The 20,464-nt window shown below is 38.6% G+C and overlaps 1 protein-coding gene across 2 annotated transcripts in view; it reads left to right on the top strand.

Moving 5' to 3' along the window:
- The first annotated feature begins 2,620 nt into the window (after nt 1-2,620).
- The window catches only part of LOC149243059 (uncharacterized), a 181,602-nt gene continuing 163,758 nt past the window's right edge, over nt 2,621-20,464 (top strand). The window contains exons 1-2 of one of the 2 annotated variants that reach the window (XM_089374403.1): nt 2,621-3,344; nt 3,452-3,722. In XM_089374403.1, the coding sequence (XP_089230529.1) occupies nt 3,242-3,344; nt 3,452-3,722 (374 nt within the window). In that variant the 5' untranslated portion in view covers nt 2,621-3,241. The remainder of the gene's footprint in view (nt 3,345-3,451; nt 3,723-20,464) is intronic. The other variant, XM_089374402.1, reaches the window with a different exon arrangement.

Here is a 20,464-nt window from a genome sequence, read left to right as displayed (position 1 = left end):
TGTGACTGGAGGACTGGCTGACACCGGCTCAGACAGTGCTGGAATCGGTCGGGAGAAACTGACCCAAATGTCTTCCGCGGTTAGTGAGTCTGTAGAGTAGTCTAAGAGCTATTCGTCCATCCGTCAGCCAGCTGCCCGGGGAATCTGTGCGCCGTTTCAAGGAATCGATGTAAAGATGACTCTAGGTGACCAACAGAGGATAATAACTTGAGGGGGAGGGATAATAACAGTGGGGAAGGCTCTGTTCCGTAAATCGCCCTACCGTCGCCGTAACCGCTGAGGTTACCTTGGAAGCAGCTAATAACCTCAAGACCCTGGGGACTTTGTCGGTTCCTTCTTTCAAGCACAACTAAAACCCTTGAAGCGGTAACGACCAGGGTGGAGACAGGGGGAAATAATTTAATGATGCTGCCAGGCCTAACCCACAAGCCCGTAAACCCCTGGTAGAAATCCCGTGACCGCAGCTGGAAACCCTTTCAAATGTTAAAAGGTAAAACCAGAGTCTAATCTAGAGCCGCATGGATAAATGAGAAACGGAGGTAAAACCCCAGCGAGGATGTCCAAGAACTGCTACTCCTCTTCTCTGTTGAGCTTTGGAGGAAGGACCCCTGCTGACAGTTTATTGGGTAGCAAGAGCGGCCATCAAATGGGCGAAACCACAAACCAAAAAACTGTTGCTAAACCTTCATTGTAGGTTAAAACCCAGCTTCAAAACCTGCAACGAAAACCCATCCCCGCTCTCCCACATCCTACACCTTGTAATGTAGAGGCTACCCTTACAATTAGAGTTATGTTCAAAGACTCTATGTAAATAAGGTTGGTAGCAAGAAGGTCCCATTTCAATGTAAATCGATGAAAATTGCAGAGAGAACACTCTTGAATTTTGTACGGGACTTGGCCCTTTTCCAGTTTATATAATGAAAATGCTACCCGTTTCTTTTTAAAAAAATAATTAAAATAAAATTGAGATAGAATAATAAATTTATGGGTGAAGGTTTTTTGGGCTTTAGGTTTTCACAACTCATGATTTTTCCCTTAGTATTCTTTCCTCATGGTAAAATTACATTAAAAAAAAAATTTTTAATTTTTTTATAAAATTTTAAATTAAAAAAAAATAAAAAAATAAAAAAAAATAAAATTAATAATTAATAATTAAAATCAAATTGAGATAAAATAGTAAATTTACAGATGGAGGTCTTTGGGCTCTAGGTTTTCACAACCCATGGTTTTGCCGATGATATTATTCTCTAATGGAGTTTATTTAAAGGTATTCTTTACTAATGTGAGACTTTCTTTGCAACAAGCTTTTAGCTAAATCAAAGTAAATTCTAATTTCCACCACCAATATAAAAACCCTGAGCAATTTTCACATATTATTGTAAAAAAAAAACCACTCAATAAAGACGCACTACACAAAAACTTTATAGTTCTGTGAATGCATGTCCTCTACGTAAACCTTGGGAAAAACAACCCTGCTTACTTTGTTACATAACCTTTAAAGATTAGATTTTTTAGTCCTACATTTAGTTTATATTTTTTTACCTCCATTAAAATTTATTGGAGTTACACAGTTTAGATTATGTCAATGTTGGTTTTAACCTCCACATTAAAATTCATTGGAATATGTCTCTCAAATGTTCATAACAACTTACTTTAGATACAATTGTTATTGAGTTTTATTTAGAAGATCAAATGATAACATTAAAAATAAAATTAAGCCAGAGATAACGAATATCCTCAACTCTTGCAAAAACAAAGCTATATATTCTTATTGAGTTTTACGATATAACATAGGAGTTTATTAGGTTTTACCGTCTAACAACAGAGCTTCAAGTACATTGTCCTAACTACTGAGCTTATATATATCAAACCAACCTAAATCCATCTTAACTTGAGATCTATTAAACAATGAGAGGGGATCAAATCTCTCAAAGTGCAAACATTTCTTTAAGTTTTGCACTTAAAAAAGAGGTTTGCACCAGGGAAGATTTGATCCCTCTTAGCACTTGTTAGATCCGGAATTGAGATGGTTCTAAATTGATTTAATAAAAATCATTTAAATGGGTTTTTTTTTTTTTTTTTTTTTTTTTTAATATAAAAACTAAACTTTAAGGACATAGTTATTACATAGGGAAAATTTTAAGGATGAAAAATTGTCTTCAAGTTTAAAAACATTAGCGGATCTCACTAGTCTTTAATATACAAACTATAAAATGTTTATTGATATATTTGTAAAATTATTCATATTTATAATGATTTTATATATAGTCTCTATATGATGTTGGTAATTTTTTAAATAAAATAATTTTATATTGTAAAATTTACACAACAAATATTTTTTGTGACAAAATCATAAAAAATTAACAAATATTAACCCATAAAATTTTCGATAATTACAACAATATTTTCACATCATCCTCAAAAAAATTGACACCATAAAAAAAATAATAACCATTTTACAACCCCAACTAACTTAAAGAAAGCACCTATCTGCTAACTCCCTACATATCCCCTAACTCCTTACATAGCTGATCAGGTCACTCTTTTCTTTGAAGGCCCGATTTTAGGGGGCGATGGTTGTTATCCATGAAGTTTTAACATCGAACCATACACAAATTCTTTATCGATCCACATACACAATAAATTTACCCAGGTAAAAGGAGATGCATTGCAAAACTTGAAGAAGAACTGGGTATCTATGCTTTAATTCTCTGTTTTGAGTGTTTAAAAAACAGAGAATTAAAAGCTTTGGACCGAATCAAGTAGCGAACTACCTGCACACAACGAGATCATCTTTATTTTTCGTCATAACGAAACAGAGAGCTCAGGTCACCACTCTGGACACGATGTTCTGGTTGTCGGTTGAAATAATGTCACGCGGAATGAAATCGATTTCTGAGCCATGGAAAGTATGGACGGGCCCCCGAAAAAACGGAAAGAGAAGAGTGCAGGGCCAGTGCTCACAATACTTGGAAATGACTCCGTCAATTCCATTATCACACGGAAGGTATTCACTTTCAATTTTGTGCTGTCATCTCCAGCAACAAACCGGACAGAGGCAACAAGCTGGACCAAAGACTGACCACTAAACTCATAAACTGTGTACTCTGTTTTATTTTATCGTTAACAAAGCGGAGCTGAGATCATATTTGGAGTTAGTGAGGACAGCTGAAGCCCAAAATCTTGTTAAACCCAGAGCCATGTGTTTTGTATTTTCGAGTACAAAAGCACATCTCCAACCATGGCCATGAGCTCCTCTTTTTCCAACATGAATGCCCATTTTCATTATCTAGGCAATGCAAGACCACATAATCCAACTGCCCGTTTGTCTCAGTATGCCACTGGTAAGCTCTATCAAAAGGCACTTCACTCAGAAACACTGGAAATCTCTTTAACTTGACGATGAATTCTTATTTCAGTTAACCCATTAAGTATTTCATGCGCTTTGCAGCAAATCCTGTATTAGGTCATGGCATGAGAATGCGTTCGAAGTCTTTACATACAAGAAGAATTGCGATCTGGGCTTTATACAATAAATCAGGAAAAGGAGATTCCAGTAACAGGCCACAGCAGGAGGAACATAATGAAAAGCCTTACAGAATATCATGCACTGGATGGAAAGCTGATCCGGAGGAGCTGGATGTTTTGAATCTGCTTGAGCCTCTTCCCAAACATTCTTATCCTTTGCAAAGGTCTAAATCCAAGCTCGCTATGGAACTCTGGTAAGCTCAAGAGCGCTCTCTTTCTATATAGTGCAAGTCACATGTCTACTGTAGAGTACGGACTTTTTTGGACTGAGTTGGAGCTTCTGAGATTATTTTTGGGTTTCATTATGGGACTTTTATGAGTTATGCGTGGGTTTCGACCATGGTTTTATATATCCATTGTATTCTAATACTTCTTAGCGGATTAGGTCAATGTTCCGTCAACTGTAGCAGGTATATACTAAATAGCCTGTCACAGATGTTTAAATAAATTTTATTATTTCTTAATTAAAACCATAGTTTTAAAAGCCGGAACTGGCCGTTGGCCACCTATCAAACTAGATTTCGAACTGGATTCAGTAATCTGGTTTTTAAAAAAATATATGAAATAATTAATTTATAATGGAAAAACTATTTTTAAGATTCCAAATCATTAAAGACAATATATGTAAAGTTTGCTCATCTATGATTTGCTTTTGAGAAATAGTAGTGCATCAACAATGATTGTAGTCTAGGTAGTTTCTTCCATCCATTTGCCTTCTAATTGTGCAGAGGAGGATAAGTGTGATGCCTTGATAAAGGATAATGCTAAGACTAATCATAGTTTTAAAAACCGGAACTGGGTTTCAAGATGATGGCTTATCTAATTGGGATTTGAACTGGAATCAGATCAAACTGGATTTAATAAACCAGAATTGAAAAAATACATATAATAATTAATTTTAAATGAAAAATTATTTTTAAGATTACAAGCCATGATTACAAACTATTAGAGACAAAATATGCAAAGTTTGCTCATCTATATACCATGTAAGGGTGCATTGTAATGTCCTCTTCAAATAGAGGATTAAGGAGGGACAAATTAGGGGTTGCACCCACAATCCCTCACATCTTGAAGCCCATGGATAAATCTATAAATAAGAGAGGAGTTGAGATCAAATCATCATCAAGTGTGGATCAATTCATCTGTTTTCTTGAGCTTATCTCTGAGGGTTTAAGACCCCCTTTTCCAAATCAATTTCGGTGGTGCAAGATTCCACCCTAGTTGGTATATCTTTTGCATTTTTCTGTTTGTCTACTTGTTTTGGCACATGTTTTCTCTTCCTAAAAGAGCAGCGAAGTCTTCCTTACCTATGTGGAACAAGCTGAGTTTTTCTTTGAATTTAGAATTGTTGGAAATACTGAGAGGGGGGGTGAATCAATATTCCTTAGCAATTAGCACTTTTAAATCTTTTCAGAGCATTAGTTAATCTTCAATTATTATTAATGTTTATGCAGTAATAACAGTAAATAAAAGAACACAGTAGACACAAGAATTTTAGGTGGAAAACCCCCTTTGGGTCAAAAACCACTGAACGCTTTTCTAATAAATTCTTTAATCTTCAGCCCCAATTGAAATGAAAGCAACAACTTCCTAGAATTCTAGAAAAACATTCTTCTCCAGCTCCCACTGGAAGGACACCCCAATGCCCTGGTTTCTTCAGTAGTCAACTGAATGGATGCCCCAACACCCTAGTGAGCCTCAACTCGCCCTAGCACCACCCTACCACCCTGAAGTGTTTACAGGCCCCAACCTGTAGGTGACTTCATTCACCTGCCTAGCACCACCCTACCACCCTATAAAGACAAAAATTAAATACAAAAGTGTGGACTCCCGTACTAGGGACAATGATCCACGATACAATATGATTTACAATGATTTTGACCGAACACCCAATCACACTATGACCTGCAACCCAACCATGACATCATCCCAACAGAGACTCCTATACCTCCCAATAATGCCTTTTCGACTCTAGGCAGATTGACTCTTTTACAATAATGACTCTTCCAATGATGACACTTTTACAAATGACTCTTTTACAACTTTACAATGATGACTCTTGGCCTTGACACTTCTTCACAATATACAGATGGCTGTCATGTTTTCAAAGGATGTCCCGCTGCAATGCTTCCTTTGATTTGATACTTCTGCTCTTGAATTCTTGCTTGAAGTTGTATGTGAATCTTCTTCTACCTGCATGCAAAATTTGTTCGGCAAAACCAATCCTAAAACAAAATTAATACCCATCAGCTTACCTCTTCCTGCCAAACACATGCAAGTGCATAATAATGAATAAATACAAGTTAAAATTACAATGTGTACCCAAAGTGTGCTTGTCACTTTTGTTGTTGACTTGTTGCAGCAGTAGACAAAGACTCCCACTCTTGATATAGGCTTGGACTCTATGCAAGACTATATCCAAACTGACCTAAAGATATATACAATAAAAACTGATGACAGACCCTAGCCTTGTGATGGACCAAGTTCTAAGTACAACAACATAGACCATTCTATCAACTATGACAAGACAAGTAACATGAACTTACAACATCATATAGATTTAGCAAACTTGGTGTAGCATCAAGAATATGTAACATAAAATGTGTAGTATCAAGAATGGGACATCCGAAAAACTAATTGTGACATATAGAGACATAGAGATATAATCGAGACACTGTTATATACTTACGTTGTCCCGCAAAAACATATGCCAGAGATGATACTCAAAATTCAAATGTAAACACTAATCATACATACCTTGCTATAGGAGACTTACCCTTGACTGTTGATGTGTGGTCCTTACTGCAGTGATCCTTGAATGCATGCTTTTTCTTGCCTTCTAGGAGCTTGATATTGAATCTGTTGTATCTATGTAATTTCGGATCTCCAGGGTCTGAAATTTCGTCCTGTGGTAGCCCTCTAAGTCCTCTTTCCAACCCCACAGGTCTGATCAAGATTAGATTCTTCAAGAAAGAGTTATGCCCAATCTCCCACGATGACTTGATTATAGACTGGTTCAGTAGAGCGAACTTGTACGAAGTGCCATGTGTCACTGTTGCGACCTTCGGCCCTGAAAACACTGTCCTCTTTCTACGACTATTTATGAAATTTGAATCCAATGCTCAGAGAGAAAGTTATGACAATTTTCCCAACGTCCCCTGTTTGACATGGAATTCGGGAGCCTGCAAAAACCCTAACTTCCTTAGATCATATCTCCGGAAATATAGCGAACCGAGATCTGAAATTCGGTCACGAGGTTCATTAAGGTTTCGGCTCAAATGGGTTTTAATTTCAGCGTATGAAGCTTCACAAAAAAATTTTATAGTGAAAATGCCACGATGACCTGTTTGAAGCCACAAAATCCCTACTAGAGGAGGATAGGAGGGTCATTATTTTTATGAACGTCTTGAGTTGAGAGTGTCCTCAAGAATTGAACGTTGGAGGGATTTTAGGAGCAAAAAAAAACATTATTAATTATTGACTATTCAATGACCACAACCAATTATGAGTGGCATGGCACAACCCATAGGGTTTTAGCCCATTAATTGGGGTTACTAAATTCAAACATGAATATCTCTCAAACCGTGAAGAATTACTTGGCGTGCCATATATCAACGGAAACATCTTGACGAATAGAATCCATCTAAGAAGATCCTTGACTCAGAATAGAGTAATTTGTCAAGTCAAAATGCCCATGCGAGATCAGGGTAGCCCCTGGTGTTGCTTGGGTTGACATCAATGACAACCACTGATCAATAAGAACCTGGGGCTGGACGTCAATTCTTTGTGGAACAGATTGAGCTATTCTTTGAAATTGAAATCTGGACAAATCGTAACTAGTTCTTTGCGAGGCAAGCCACAAATCCCTAAGGATGGCAGCGAAATATTCCGCCCTGTCTGAGGCTTGAGTTCTCACAATTCTACATTAGATCGAAGTTTAACCTGAAGCAACCAAGAGCATTGAAAATTCATCTTAGTCAAAATCTGAGACCACCAAATTTGGAATCTGTGTTTTCTGAGGTTGAGCGAGGTTCATCTGATAGTGAACTCGTGGTTCTTGCGGAAAATCAATCTTTATTGGTTATCTTGGCAGGTTTTCTAAAGCGAAATCCACGATCCAGACTCCTGAAGGAAGGTGCGAACCTGTAATAATGTAGTAGGGAATTTGTGGAAACACGAAGGGTATTCTTGCAACAGACCCGAGATTATTGGAGTGCGGACCTAAGACAATTCGGATTGTTTGAAGTTGTGTGGTGTTTCCATTTCTGTTGAATGGTTGGATTTACTAGGGTTTGTTTTGGAACGATATTGACTAAACTGGTTAATGGTACTGTTGGCTTGGTTATATTCTGGATAGTGGTAGTATAATAATTTGTAAGTGAGGATCAATATAGTTGGGATTTAATTTGCATAGTATTTTGAACCCGTGGAACTCATTTGTACTGAAATTGTGAACCTGGGTTGTATTGGCATTATTGGACTGTTGCAAGTTGCAACATTATTGAATGTTATTGTGGAATAATGACATTGTGTTTGGATGATAGTATCTTGTACCACTAAATGGATTATTTGCTTTAAAGGAATTGTGAAGCCCTAGGTATCTATAAAACATAGTAGAAAAATTGCACTAGTATACTATAGTGGTATCAGAGCACAAGCACCCTGCCAGCTTGTTAGTTCATAAGCCTTGTATGCTTCCAGCAGACACTAGCAATGTCACAGCTAGAAGAAAAAGGGACACACAATGATCAAGCATGGGGGAAAGAGCAATGCAAGAGAACAAGATCCTGGCATTTCGTTAAATGCAATACTCTAGGGGCAGTAGCACAGGCATATTACTGCAAGGACAACAACAAGGACAATATCTTATTCAAGGGCAGTAGGATTATTGGAGTGCGGACCTGAGGCAATTAGGGTTGTTTGAAGTTGTGTGGTTGGATTTAGTAGGGTTTGTTTTGGAATGATATTGACTGAACTGGTTAATGGTACTCTTGGCTTGGGTATATTCTGGATCGTGGTAATAGAATAATTTGAAAGTGTGGATCAATATAGTTGGGATTTAATTTGCAATAGTATTTTGAACCCATGGAACTCATTTGTACTGAAATTGTGAACCTGGGTTGTATTGTCATTATTGGGCTGTTGCAACATTGTTGAATGTTAATGTGGAATAATGGCATTGTGTTTGGATGATAGTATATTGTACCACTAAATGGATTATTTGTTTTAAAGGAATTGTGAAGCCCTAGGTATCTGGAAAACATAGTAGAAAATTGTCCTAGTATACTACAGTGGTGTATCAAAGCACAAGCACCCTGCCAGCTTGTTAGTTCATGAGCCTTGTATGCTTCCAGCAAACACCAACAATGTCACAACAAGAAGAAAAAGGAACACACAACGGTCAAGCATGGGGGAATGAGCAATGCAAGGAGAACAGGATCTTGGCATTTTGTTAAATGCAATACTCTAGGGGTAGTAGCAAATGACAAGCATATTACTGCAAGGACAATAACAAGGACAATATCTGATTCAAGGGCAACAAGAGATAGCTCGGGTATTAGCTCAAGGACAACAACAATTCAATCAACTAATGGCCCAACTCCTAGGTAACCAAAATATTGCTGGCAACAACAGGACCACCACTAAAGGTAGTGGTAACCATAATCCTGGTCCTCCTATACACATTAACAAGAAGGCAACCAACAACAAAAATTCCAAACCGTTACTTCCTCAATTTATAAATATTCAGGCAATGACAACCCCATAAGCAACAAAGCCAAATAGACTCTTTGATAACTATTTTCCGGGAGTATAGCAATATTAGATTCCAAAATAGACTCAGGGAACAATGAAATTTTGATCCCATGAGGAAGGAAATCCATTGAGAGTCACTGTAACAAGCTCTGCGTCATCAATGTTATTTACAATGGCCTTAGGTTCATCTCTCAACTGAAAGACTCTCATAAGATAAGAGACAACAAAATTTGATCTAGTGATAATGACACTACGTAATTGATGCCTCAAGGTTAAATTCCTGCTAGTGTTGTTACACTCGTACAATCTCACCATAGCATCATACACTTCTTTGGCAGTCTTCAACTCAATAACATGTGGACTCAAGTGGTCCTCAATGGAATTTATCAAGATTCTCTTAGCCTTGGCTTCATTATTCCTATGCTTGGCTTTCTCCTCAATGCTCTCTAGCTTTGGAATGACTTCCTTCACATGATCTTGAAGCTCATTTTCTTCCAAGACAAGGAGTATCCTGGTCTTCCAAGATCTGAAATTGGTGGCACCATCCAACCTGTCTTCTACTTTGAGACTTGGCACCATTTTGACAAGAGATCTAAAATCTAATCAAGCTGTTGAATACTGTCTCTTAGGCTGACTTCAATGGTTGATATTTCAACAAAGCTTTGATACCATGTTGAAATTTTATGGCAAGTGCAGTAGAATACAATTTTCTTCCAGATAATTACTTCCTAATGATTTTCAAACAATATTTTTTATGCTATTGCTGTCATTGGATAATTATATTAAGAAAATCTCAACAATGAATGTAGCAGAAATAGTAAAGATCATAGAAAAACAACCATGCACAATAGAAACAATAATTTTACCCTAGGAAACCCAACCTTGGGAGAAAACCTAACAATCCTTTCTTAAGGAGAAATTGTCATTCAACAAGGTTTACAATCAAAATTTGTTTGGAAATTTGTGCCAATAATCCAAGTCAAATACCAGTCAAACTTGGTATAATAGCAACAAGTCAATGCTAGTCAAACTAGTCAAAATACTCAAAAGTCAATGCTAGTCAAATTGTCAGCCTGTGGTCAAATTCGACCTCGTTATCAACCCTCAACCCTACGATCAAACGTGGTCTGTGGTCAATAATCTGCACATGCAACTACAATTAACCTTGCAGTTAAACCCTCACATGTGCGACCTTTTCCCTGTGGTCAAACTTAGTCAATTTTTCACACGTGCGGCTGGTCAAGCTGCTCAAGATATAATATACCTAGGAGGATAGTATGGGGTACAGAGGGAGGTACCCAAGGGAATAATGTAATAATGGGATGGGCCATAGTTATAAGCTAAGCCTATGGTATTAGATATATGGTTTTGAGAGAACCATGGTAATGATCCATGGTATTGTATGTATGAATCATATATAGAGGTTAGAGACTCCCCATTGAGAATGACAAAGAATATTGTACGGACAAACATATGGCTTGTGGAGTGTTCTCCTTCCTTATGGTGTTGCCCTACCTCAAGGGTTTGATCAATAAAGAGAAGTTTATCTGAAGTTCTTATCTTATATTGTGTTATTTCTTGGGCATATTTGGTATTTTTATTATATTTTCAAGTCAGATCTATTACAAGTGGTATCATAACACTTTCTTGGGCAAAGTGAAGAATTTTATTTTTATTTTTGCAGGATTTTTTTTGCGGCGGCGAGTTTGCATATCAGATTTATAACTTTTGGTGCAAAATTTGAAGAAACAAATTTCAGATCTGGATTCTTTGCGAAAAAATACCCAATTTAAAAAAAAAGATTGCTCGAATCAAAGTGTGAATGAGGGAGATATCGCTGATTTAAAATCAGCTGTGTTGCATAAAATCAGCTGTGTTGCATAAATGTTTTGACAAAAATTCATGGACGGCGGATCTCCAGTTAATTTTTGTCATATTTGTGGGAAATTTTGAGAAACTAATTGTAGATTTGAGATCCTCTTGAAAAATTACTCAATTTCAAAAAAAATCGGTCAAATCGGAGTTTAGATGAAGGAGATTTCACTGATTTGAAATCAACTTTCTTTTTAGAAATTTTTGTGACGGCGAGACTGTCACAGCGCAAATTTGTAATTCCAGTGCCTAGATCGAGATTTCCATCACATGGAAGATGCAGAGTGATTGTTCCATTTCCGAAAACAGGTCATAATAAAGATTCTAAGCAATATTGACTGAACTGTGGCCATTTTAAATTTTCGCCAAGTAAGTGATTTTTTTTCAAAACCCTCTTCATGGCTTCTAGCAAGAAATTTTTTACATGGAACGATAAGGGTCTTACTATTGAAGAATTGTTAGAAAGACAAAAGCCATTATGGCCAAAAGGATGGAAAGGTTTCATAGTGACTCATTTTAAAGATGAGACGACCACATGGTGGGAATCACTTAACATAGTGAAGTGTTTAAATCTGCCCGATGAAGAATTTGAAAAATTATTGTTAAACAAATGGTCTCATGTTGGAAAACAAGATAATGAGAAACATGTGGGGTTTCTACTGGTATCTCCTTATTATAGGTTCATGGATGTATTCAGAAGGAGAAGATCATTGTATTTATAAATCCTAGTTGCAAGAATTTTTTATAAATGTTAATTTGACAAATAGATTGCAAGTACCAGCGAAACAAAAGGAGCACACACAAGTTGGTAATGAGGATGTTCAAGATTATAAAGATTTGAAGATTTCTATGGACAAAGAATGTATTGCATTCTGATTTTTATGCTTCAAATATGACTAATGTGGATGTTGTTTTGGGATACCCTTGGATGGAATCTGTTGGTACTATCAATATTAATGTGCAAAAGAAATTCCTAAAGCTCTGGTATAAAAAGAAGAAAATTACATTATAGGATATTTCCATCAATAAATAGGTAGAGTCTAAGGAGGCTAAAGCAGAAGATGTTACAGGTATTGACACATCAGATGAGGAATCTGTGGTTGAAGTAATATTGGAAGATAAGAAACAACCGCAAACACCACAACATGTACCAGATACCAATTAGGCTCCATTAGGTGGTGAATTAAAGAAAGATACACCATTGGTTAAAACTTTAGCATATCACCACCCACATCACCCAGCAAGAAAACAACCAACAAGATGGAAACAAATTAGCTACAAGGACAACAACCCCTGCATGACAGATAGAGCGGTGCGAAGATCCAACCACAACACATCAACACGGAGGAACCACTAGGATCAACTCCCATCTCAAGCGAGCAAGGCACCGGCTAGATCTAGTAATCACATGTTTCTGGGATGGCTAGATGCATGTGCATGGTACCAGTGGACTACTCTTTTGAGTAGATTTTATTATTTGTTTTCTTCTTATGTTTCGGGGACCAAACATGCTTAAGGGGGGTGGAATGTAGTATACCTAGGGGGGATAGTATGGGGTACAGAGGGAGGTACCCAAGGGAATAATGTAATAATGGAATGGGCCATAGTTGTAAGGTAAGCCCGTGGTATTAGATATATGGTATTGAGAGAACCATGGTAATGACCCATGGTATTGTATGTACGAATCATATATAGAAGCTAGAGACTCCCCATTGAGAATGTCAAGGAATATTGTATGGACAATCATATGGTTTGTGGAGTGTTCTCCTTCTTTAAGGAGTGATTGTATGATGTTGCCCTACCTCAAGGGTTTGATCAATAAAGAGAAGTTTATTTGAAGTTCTTATCTTATATTGTGTTATTTATTGAGCATATTCGATATTTTTATTATATTTTCAGGTTAAATCTATTACACAAGAACTCGGTTAACTCGACTGGTCAAACTATCATTTCTTCTCACATGTGCAACTAAAACAAGAGAGATAAACGATGAAGAAGAAGATAAAAGATGATCCTCCAAAACAAATTTCTCTTGAGCTGAAAAATTCTCCTCCATTAGAAAAGTTAACTGACCTTGTTATGTTGATTGATTTTCTTCACATGTCTGTCTATTTATGTAAAACTCTAATGTTGAGTGGACACCCATAGAGGTGGCTCTTCACCCCCTCGCTTATGGAGCCTACATGATCTTGCACTCATTTTGTCAAAGTTTCGAGAAAACAGATGTACCTATTTTTTTAAAAGATCGAGATCATCAACCATGAGCATTATGTGTCATTGTAAACCCATTCTGCAAAATTTCAATGTAAATGATGCTAGTAAGACCATGTATGAATGTAACAACCTAGGTAAGCTCGTTATTTTGGTGAAAGTTTCATCCTAGGAGGTTTTTTGTCTCACTGGCTCATCTATGTTTCTAAACACGGATGGTCAACAAAGTTTTTGTTGAAATTTGATACCGGAGGACATGTGGTTCCCTAAGGCTTTGATCTTTGGCCTAGGGAAAAGTGTCCAAAAGAATTTAATTTTTCTCCTAAAGTGACTTTATAATTTTTATAAAGTCAAATCTAATTTAAAAGTGACTTTAAGTGATAAAGTTACTAAAGTCTAATTTTAAAGTGACTTTAATAAAGTGAATGTAAAATTAGAAAGGAAAAGTGACTTTGGACATAAATGACTAAGTGCGTTTTTATTAAAGTGGGGTGAATTAAAAAAAAGAAAGTGAGATTTAAATGAGCATTTAATTTCAGCCCTAGATCTCAATCTATTTCAGCCATTGGATTTAGGGATTCCCCAAAAGTCACTTAGGGTTAGATTAAAGGAGGGAAAGGAGGAAAAGGTCATTAATTATTTCATGAGCAGATTGAGAGAAGGAGAGCAAGAGAGCAAGGGAGATTTCTGGACAGTGAGGAGAAGGAGGCAGCAGCTTGGCATACATTCCAAGGCAGCGTTTCAGCAAGTCCGTACAACTGAGTTAGCACATAGTGAAAGGCAGATTTTGGGCACAATTTTCTAGAAAGGCCGTACAACAATTTTGGTTCAGATTCCAAGGAGGCCGTACAACAAGTTAGCACAGAAATCGAGGAGTAGAAAATTTGAAGTTTGCTGGCACGTTTTTCAAGGGAGGCTATACAACAAGTGGTTGTACCTTGGCACGCTTTTCTAAGCAGAAATTCGTATAGCTGTACTGCTGTTTTTCTGCACAGAAATAGAGGAAAATCATACAACAACATTTATGGCAGCTTGCACGCTTTTCTAGGCAGTCCGTACAACAACATTTAAGGCTGAAATTTGGGCACAAAAATCGAGGAGGCCATATAGCATTTATTGCTGTTCTGTTTTGCTGTTTGCAAGTTTTTTCCAGTTGGCTGTGAGGCACGAAAAACGAGATAAGTTGTAAAAGTTTGCTTGCTGATTTTTTGCTGAATATTTCTCTCACTGTAAAAAGCATTTTTCAGAAATAAGAAGGAGCTTTTGAATTGGTTTTCCCCAAGAGTTGTAGGGGGTTTTCCAGGGTCACCTTGACCAAAAATCACTGTGTTTAAATGTGTTGAATGACTGTTTGTATGTGCTGATATTTATTTCTGCATTTTCAGCATTCTGTAATATTTCCAGAATTTGTGTTTTCAGCAAAATTTATTTTCCAGTTGTTGAATGTATAGATATGGGAAAGGGCATTTAACTATTTTTGAGAAATAAGGTGAAACTGAAAACCGGGGTGGGAAATGAGAAATTTCTACATGGTATCAGAGGTTGAGTGTTGAAGTGCAGTTTGGGACAGCAAGGAGGAAAATTACAGCCTGCTGATTTTTCACAGAAAATTCTAGCGAGCTGATTTTTCACAAACAACAGTTTTATCTTTACTACAACAGTGCTATTTTTCAGTTTTAGGACAACAGGATGTCATTGGGATTAAGGGTGGAGGATAGGTTGAATGAGCATACCAATTACAACGTTTAGAAGGAGAGAATGCAGAGTATCTTTGAGGAGGCAGAAGTCTGGGACATTATGGTGCATACCACACAGAGCCCTGTTGTTGTGCCTACTGGAGCCGCCCACATCTCCTCCCATGAAAGTAGTTTTTCCCTGCCCAATATGCTTTGGATGAAGACTTGCCATTCATTCGAGACTCCATTCAGGGCTATCCTCACCATCGCAGGTCGCTGAGGAGTGGACCCCACTGCAGCAAGATGGTCTTTGGTGTCCTGAAGACATTGAAGATAGAGGTTGACCCCTTCTCCTTTCTGCATCAAAGTCTGCTGCAACTTTTGCTCTAGGTACATATTACATTGTTCGGAAGAGCCTTCATCCAGAGAAGATAAGGCTTCCCACATCTCTCGGGCTATATCCTTGCCCTATAAGTGTGAGACCACATGATCTCGAACTCCATCGAGAATGAGCCTCTTTGCCTTCCCCTGCTCGGCCTTGTACTTCTCTTGATCGTTGTCAATAGGAACAACTACAACATTTTTGACGTAGGCCTTGAGATCATATTCCTCCAGAACAGCTAAGATTCTGGTCTTCCATATGACATAGTTGGAGGCTCCGTCCAACCTGTCCTGATCTCTGAGCCCATGCGATGCCATCTCACCCAACTATCGAATTGACTCCTCTAGTCACTACTTAGCACTGCTCAGCAAGTGAAAAATTCGAACTTTTTGGCGGGAAGTTCCTTGAGGAGAAAATTCCTCTTCTACGTGTCTTCGTTCTTTTCCAACGGATTTCTGCCCTGACAAAAACTGTGCCCTTCAAGCATTGCGCTGAGGCTCTACGTCACTCCTTCTGCCTCTGCAAACTCACGAATTGGAAATCGTACCTCTGTCGTCTCACTCAGAGAGAGATTTCCTCGGATCTGCTTCCTGGCAAGGACTGCGCAATCCCTTCAAGGGGATTCGAATTGCTGCCAAATGCATCTTTTGGCCTCACTTCTCATCACTGGATTTGCTCTTTCTGTTTAAAAATCAATGCTCTGATACCATGTGAAAGTTCCTACATGGAAGGAACCCCTATTGCAACAAATCTGAATCTACTTCACCTATTTGATTTTTAAATTACATTCATCAAGTTATCCTTCGGAATACTGAAGCAAATTACTTCTGCAACCTACACTAATTAAATATTTGATCTCATGAAACAGAAAACAGAGCGAAGAACAACATACATAGGACACACTTATTTTTGGACACAATAGTTCCTGGAAAAACCCAATGCGGACAAACCGATGCAACAGTTTTTAAGGTTTTATTATTATGCAGGAGAAATATCTGAACACAAATCTAGGGTGCTCATCTAGCAATCCTTTAAAGAGAAAATACTGGCAGAAAATTTGAGTGAGTTTTACCTCACTTCACTTGGTAGAATTCTGGTTGATCCGACAACAAGACTGAATAACCCTGGCTACTTCTGTGCTGGCCCTGCATGAGCTCTGCGTCACCTCTTCTGCACTCTGCGTCAACTATCCCGACTGTTTCGACAATTCTCGGCAGTTCCGACAATTCTTGGTAGTTTCGACAGTTCCCTACAGTTCCGGCTTCTGCGTGACAGGCAACTTTCCCCTCTGCGCTGGCTCTTCTGGCTCTGCGTCAAGCCTGCATGGGCCTAGTTTGGCCTAGCGTTAGCTATCCCGGTTACTGCGTTGCCTCCACAAGCTCCCTCCGCCTCTCTGTCAGTATTCTCCAGACAGTCCTTCCGGATTGTCTCTGCCCCTTTATTGCTGAATGATCACTTAGTTCAAATTTCTCAGCTTCCTAGCCCCAGAAATTGAACTCTAGATCAATTCGTTTTCTCCGTGTGTGTTTCCAAATGAACCCCAAGCCTCCATTTTATATTTTTCCCGTTGAGTCTTCAACGACCGAGATTAAGTTTCTAATCAACAACTAAGATTAAAACATGACTTGATCTGCCTTCGAGATCATTCTCACCCATATTTTGATTAATACCCATTAATATTTTAATTTTCCAAAGTTTAGACTTAAGAACCCCATTAAAAATATTAATTATTTTAATAAAATATAATCCAAGTGGAATTTCATCAAACGGTTTCTGAGTTCTTTAGAATTGACGTGCCTTAGCCTCTCCACCAATTTTCAAGGCTAGAGCACTTCTGATGCTACAAAAAACTAACAATCCAATGCGTCCCCTAGCCTTCCAGTGGAACAAGTCATCAAGGAAATTGAGTATGAGAGCTTACAAGCCATGGAAAACAGGTGGGGACTTCATAATGGCATGCCCTTCCATAATGGGCTTTGGCATGTGCTAATGTCTCCAAGCTCCAAATGGGGTTAGCCAAGTATCCCATTAGGTGGTTTCTACTTTTAAAGGGGATAATATGTCCAAGGTACATCCTTTAAAAGAGATGAATGGAGTCGGGAATAAAAAGGGGCAGTCCTGGACCACACGCTGGGGTAAATGGGTAGCTAGTAAAAGGGAATCCCACACTTGGGTATATAATGTATAGGAGGGAGAAATCATGGTCCATGAGGTGCTCCAACCTTGATTTTTCCACCCTTCTTCATATGCCTTTTATGATTTTTCTTTAATTAACTGCTCGGGGCTCAAGGGGTAAGAACATGATGTGTGAGATATAACAGTGATGCCCCCTCTAAGGTAGGGCAGTTCATTGCCCACGAGGGGTTGGGACAATCATGGGTTCCTAAATGATAAAGGAGGCTCATCCAGTGCCTGTAGGAACCAGGGTGATGGCCATGATGATGGGGTAGAGCTCATGTATTGGTAACTAGGGCCAAACTCCATGTGGGTCACCTTATTTATGACAATTGATATTTTTTCTAGATTCCTCTTGTCGAGAGGTGTAGGATTGATCTAAAGATCATTCAATTTCGACAAGTATTTATGGAGATATGAATTTATTTGTATTTACTTGAGAAATTGTCAAGGTCGGCCAGCAGCTAAATGTGTGGCACACATGACCAACAAAACATATAAGTACAAGTGAGGTTGATTCATTATCAACTCATCTCATGTCAACTCATCTTTTCTCTCCTCAGGTTATTGGGCAAGCAAGAAGGATGAATTAGGGTAGCTTCTCTCACACGTGCAAGAAGGACGAATTAGGGCAGCATTGACTGAATTAGGGCAGCATTTACGGAAGCGTTGACATTTCTAGGGCTGCGTTGATCAAATGCTGGGTTGTTTTATGGAGCGTTGACCAAGGGAAGACCTGCACTGACTTTTTAGGGGCTGCGTTGACCAACGTTGACTGGTTAGGGCTGACCATAGATTGTTGAACTTTTGACTGCTGTTTTGACTGATTATTGTGGACTGTTTTGGGCTGCTAAAGATAGCTGTTGAAGACCGAGTTCTTCAAGTTGACTAGAAGTCAATCCGGGGCTGTTTTGACCAAGTTTGACTTTGCTGATTTAGGGTTTGCTGCTGCTGTTATAAAATTACAGAATTCTGAATTGTACTATTTCTCTTTGCTGAACTATTGAAGATTAAAGAAGAATTGATCAAAGGGTTTCCCTGCATTGGGGTTTGTCCCTGGCTAGCTGCCACATCTTGTGTCTCTTGTCTTGGCTTGTTTTCTGTCAATCGTTTAATGTTTTATCTGCACTTTACTTTATGTTTATGTGATTGCTAAACAGTGGCTAATAAAAAGATTTGAAGTAAACTGCTCTAAGCATAGAACATACCATAATTTAACATGGTATCAGAGCTGAGGTGAAGACAAAGCCCAAGCAAGAGCAAGAGCTAGAGCAATCACCGAAGGCTATTGAAGCAATCTTAAAGAAGTCATGGGGTCCTCAGCACACTTCCCCGTTGAAGACAAACTCCGTGAGAAGTTTGACTATCACGAATGGAAGATGTCTCTCGATCTGACATTAGAAGAGCAGGAAGTGTTGGACCATGTGAGAGGCAGAATTGTTGAGCCTCCATCAAATGCATCCGCTGCTGCAAAGAACAAGTGGACTAGGGGAGAAGTCAAAGCAAAGAAGATCATCCGGGACTCTATCGACAAGCGCCTGGTGGCCTATGTTTCCGAGCTGACCACCTCCAAGGAAATCTATGATAGACTGGTGAGTTTATTCAAAGTTAATGATGCAAATCAAGTTTTGTTCCTTAGAAATAAGCTGAAGGAAATTAAGAAGGGCAAAGATGAGAGTATGCAAGCATATTTCTTAAGGATCACCGAGATCAAGAATGATCTCCTATCTATTGGGGAAGTAGTTCCTGACAGGGAAATGACTATCACAACTCTCGGAGGGCTGCCACCTGAATGGTATATATTCAGGACTACTCTTCTCAACAATAATGTAATTCCTGGATTTGAGGAATTGATGGCAAGATGCATTCAAGAAGAAACAAGGATGGAAGAGCAAGAAATGCCCGCACTTAAAGGCAATCCCTCTGCCTTTTCTTCTCATGCTAAAAGAAGAAACCATTCCGGGGCTAAATCCAAAGGAAAGGCCGGACCGAAAGGTGGAAGAAAAGGACGATGTTACAATTGCAACAAAATGGGCCACTATGCGAGGGAGTGCCCTGATAAAAGGGACTCACACCATGACGATGACCAAAATCACTCTCAAGGCAATCAAAGGAATGGCAGGTCCAATGGCAGAGGTAAAAGGAATGCTGGAAATCAAGGAAGAGGTCAACCCTTCAAGAAGGCAAGAAACTCCAGGTATGAATCTAACGTTGTTAACAATAAGCAAGATGAATATTATCTACCAGTGGCCCTCTCTACTACTGCTCCCTTGGACTTGCTGGGAAATTGGCTTATTGATAGTGGTGCCTCAAGGCACTTCACTGGTTACAAAGAAGCTCTCTCTAATCTGATAGAGAAGGAGACCAACCTGGAAATTGTTCTTGGGGACAACTCAAAATATCCTGTGAAAGGCGTAGGGAATGTCACTCTTCAATTGAATCAGGGAAATACAATTCATTTACAAGAAATACTATATGTACCTGATCTAAAAAAGAACCTGGTTTCCATTTTGGCAATGGAATACAAAGGCTACAAGGTGGCCTTCATCAATGGCAAGGTACGTGTATGGAAAAAGAACTTTAAAGATGCTTTAACTCTTGGGTTTTGAGTTGATGCATTATATAAGGCCGGAGGAAGTCCGCTGGGTGTCATGTCTTGTGACACATCTCTTCAATCCGAACTATGGCATTGGAGGTTTGCTCACCTTCATTATAAAGCTCTACCCGATGTGAGAAAAAGGGTGAACGAGATGCCCGAGTTCAAATTAGAGCAAGAAGGTGTATGTCCGGGATGTGCCGAAGGAAAGCTCAAAAGGGGACCATTCCCCTCAAGCCAAAGCAAGACCGCTGATATATTGCAGTTGGT

Source organism: Pinus tabuliformis, chromosome 8 (genome assembly GCF_031772625.1).
Source record: "Pinus tabuliformis cultivar Carrire ecotype Pingquan chromosome 8, CPIR1, whole genome shotgun sequence".
NCBI lineage: Eukaryota > Viridiplantae > Streptophyta > Pinopsida > Pinales > Pinaceae > Pinus > Pinus tabuliformis.
Note: the sequence above shows the minus strand (reverse complement) of the source record. Positions and strands in the feature narration are given on the sequence as shown.